The 2,088-nt window shown below is 42.4% G+C and overlaps 1 protein-coding gene across 1 annotated transcript; it reads right to left on the bottom strand.

Moving 5' to 3' along the window:
• Positions 1 to 328: 328 nt before the first annotated feature.
• On the bottom strand, positions 329 to 995 carry LOC133235372 (acyl carrier protein, mitochondrial-like). Its single transcript, XM_061396830.1, has one exon. It carries the CDS (start codon positions 978 to 980, stop codon positions 510 to 512), a length of 471 nt encoding a protein of 156 aa, XP_061252814.1. The 5' UTR covers positions 981 to 995; the 3' UTR covers positions 329 to 509.
• Between the last annotated feature and the right edge of the window lie 1,093 nt (positions 996 to 2,088).

Raw genomic sequence — 2,088 nt, 5'->3', positions numbered from 1 at the left:
TTGGGACTGTAGCTCAACTTTTTCCTCTGCTCATTTCAGCCTCCTTCCCTTCCATAAGCATTGATCCAAAGATCACTCCCAAGTACAGGTTCAATACATAAATTTCCCTTGTGCACACATGCAAGTATCAATAGCATGCTGGTTGATTAGTGTTCTGTTAGTGCAAGATTGAAGTCAAAGGGGAGAAAGAAATGAACCAAGTTTTGGATAGAGAGATTAATCATAAACTCAATAAGGGATTTTGGTTTTAAGGAGACTCCTTTTCAGTTTCAGGTGTACAACATAGCCAATATTTTTTATAGATTATATGTATGTGTTTGTGTTTATTTTTTTTTTTCTTGGTTTTACAGATTTATTTTCAAAGGGCAAAAACACTTAAGACAATTTAAATACAAGTCTAAACAGAATTACTCGCAAAGTCAGCAATGATGCAGAAATGTGTTCTCACCGCCAGACACTCGCCAGCATCTTCTGAGCCTTCTCTCAATGAGGAAAAGGGGTCTGATATTTTATTCATATACATCCTTCTTATCTGCAATGTAATCTACAATTTCTTGTGGACACATTAACTTCTCCGCATCTATATCAGGAATTTCAAACCCAAATTCGTCCTCCATGGCCATGATAATCTCCACTTGGTCCAAACTGTCTAAGCCCAGGTCTTTCATAAAATGGGAATTTACTGAAAGCTTTTCTGGGTCAGTCTTGTCATAGAGTTTCAAGACGTAAAGAACACGGTCCTTGATTCCCTCCAATGTCAAAGGTGGTGCATCGCTATACTGGCGGCACAGCTGTGTAACTCTGCCTGGAACCTGCGTGAGCACCAAGGCCGGCAGCGGAGCCCCAGGCCTCGTCCGGGTCTCCGCGGCGAAGAGGGTAGTGCTGAGCGGCCGGGCCGCGGCTAGCGTGGGGAGCCTGGGCAGCGGCGCGAAGGCCGTGGGAAGTCGGCGGACACAGGCGCAAAGGACACGAACCGCCATGGCTATGCCGACCCAGGATGCCTGTGTTTGTGTTTAAATTGTGGGTCTTTAAACATACAAGTGGGCTTCCCAAGTGGCACTGGTTGTGGAGAACCTGCATGTCAAAGCAGGAGGTGCAAGAGATTTGGGGGCGGGGGGTTATCCTTGGGTCGGAAAGACACCTGGAGGAGGCACAACAACCCACTCCAGTATTTTTGCCTGGAGAATCTCATGGACAGAGGAGCCTGGCAGGCTACAATCCATAGTGTCACAAAGAGTCAGACATGACTGGAGTGACTTAGCATGCATAAACAGCATGCACATAAATTCCCATTCCAATCCTGTTTTCCAAAGATCCCAACCTATGACAGTATTCTGACAACTATAGCCAAGACACAGTGAGAAGTTCAAAGGGAACCACTCACCTGAAGGGTCCAGCAGTCTGCATAAAAAACAACAACAAACATTTCATATAGTTCTTTATTAAAATGGAACCTTGGGAGAATGGCATTGAAACATGTATAATATCGTATAAGAAACGAATCGCCAGTCCAGGTTTGATGCAGGATACTGGATGCTTGAGGCTGGTACACTGGGATGACCCAGAGGGATGGTACCTTAAGGGAGGAGGGAGGGGGGTTCAGGATTGGGAACACGTGTACACCCATGGCGGATTCAAGTGGATGTATGGTAATACCAATACAATATTGTAAAGTATTAGCCTCTAATTAAAATAAATAAATTTAAATTTAAAATAAATAAATAAAATAAAATGGAATCTTGGAGGAAGACTATTTAAGGATGCACATGTATGGAAATGATGCATAACCTTGCACAGAAATCTCTGCAGATAAGTTAAAGTACGGGCACTATTGAAAAAAAGCAAAGATAGGCCAAATACAATACAAAAGCATTATCACATGGAAAATGTAAGTGAAGATAAGAGACTTAAAGATTAAATAGAGGAAACACATGTATCATTTGAAGAATAGTTCCAGAGAAGGAAAAAAGAATACATGGAGAAGAGACAATGATTAAACAAACAGTAAAATAAACTTTGGGGATTCACAGCTTGCACTAGTAGTAAAGAATCCACCTGCCAATTCAGGAGACACAGGAGACACAAATT

Source organism: Bos javanicus, chromosome 2, assembly GCF_032452875.1.
Source record: "Bos javanicus breed banteng chromosome 2, ARS-OSU_banteng_1.0, whole genome shotgun sequence".
In the NCBI taxonomy this organism is placed as follows: domain Eukaryota; kingdom Metazoa; phylum Chordata; class Mammalia; order Artiodactyla; family Bovidae; genus Bos; species Bos javanicus.
The sequence above is the reverse complement of the archived record's forward strand: the minus strand, read 5'-3'. Positions and strand labels throughout refer to the sequence as shown.

Bases quoted from the DNA above. Each gene is read 5' to 3' on its own strand.
- LOC133235372 (XM_061396830.1), bottom strand. From the start codon at position 980: ATGGCGGTTCGTGTCCTTTGCGCCTGTGTCCGCCGACTTCCCACGGCC.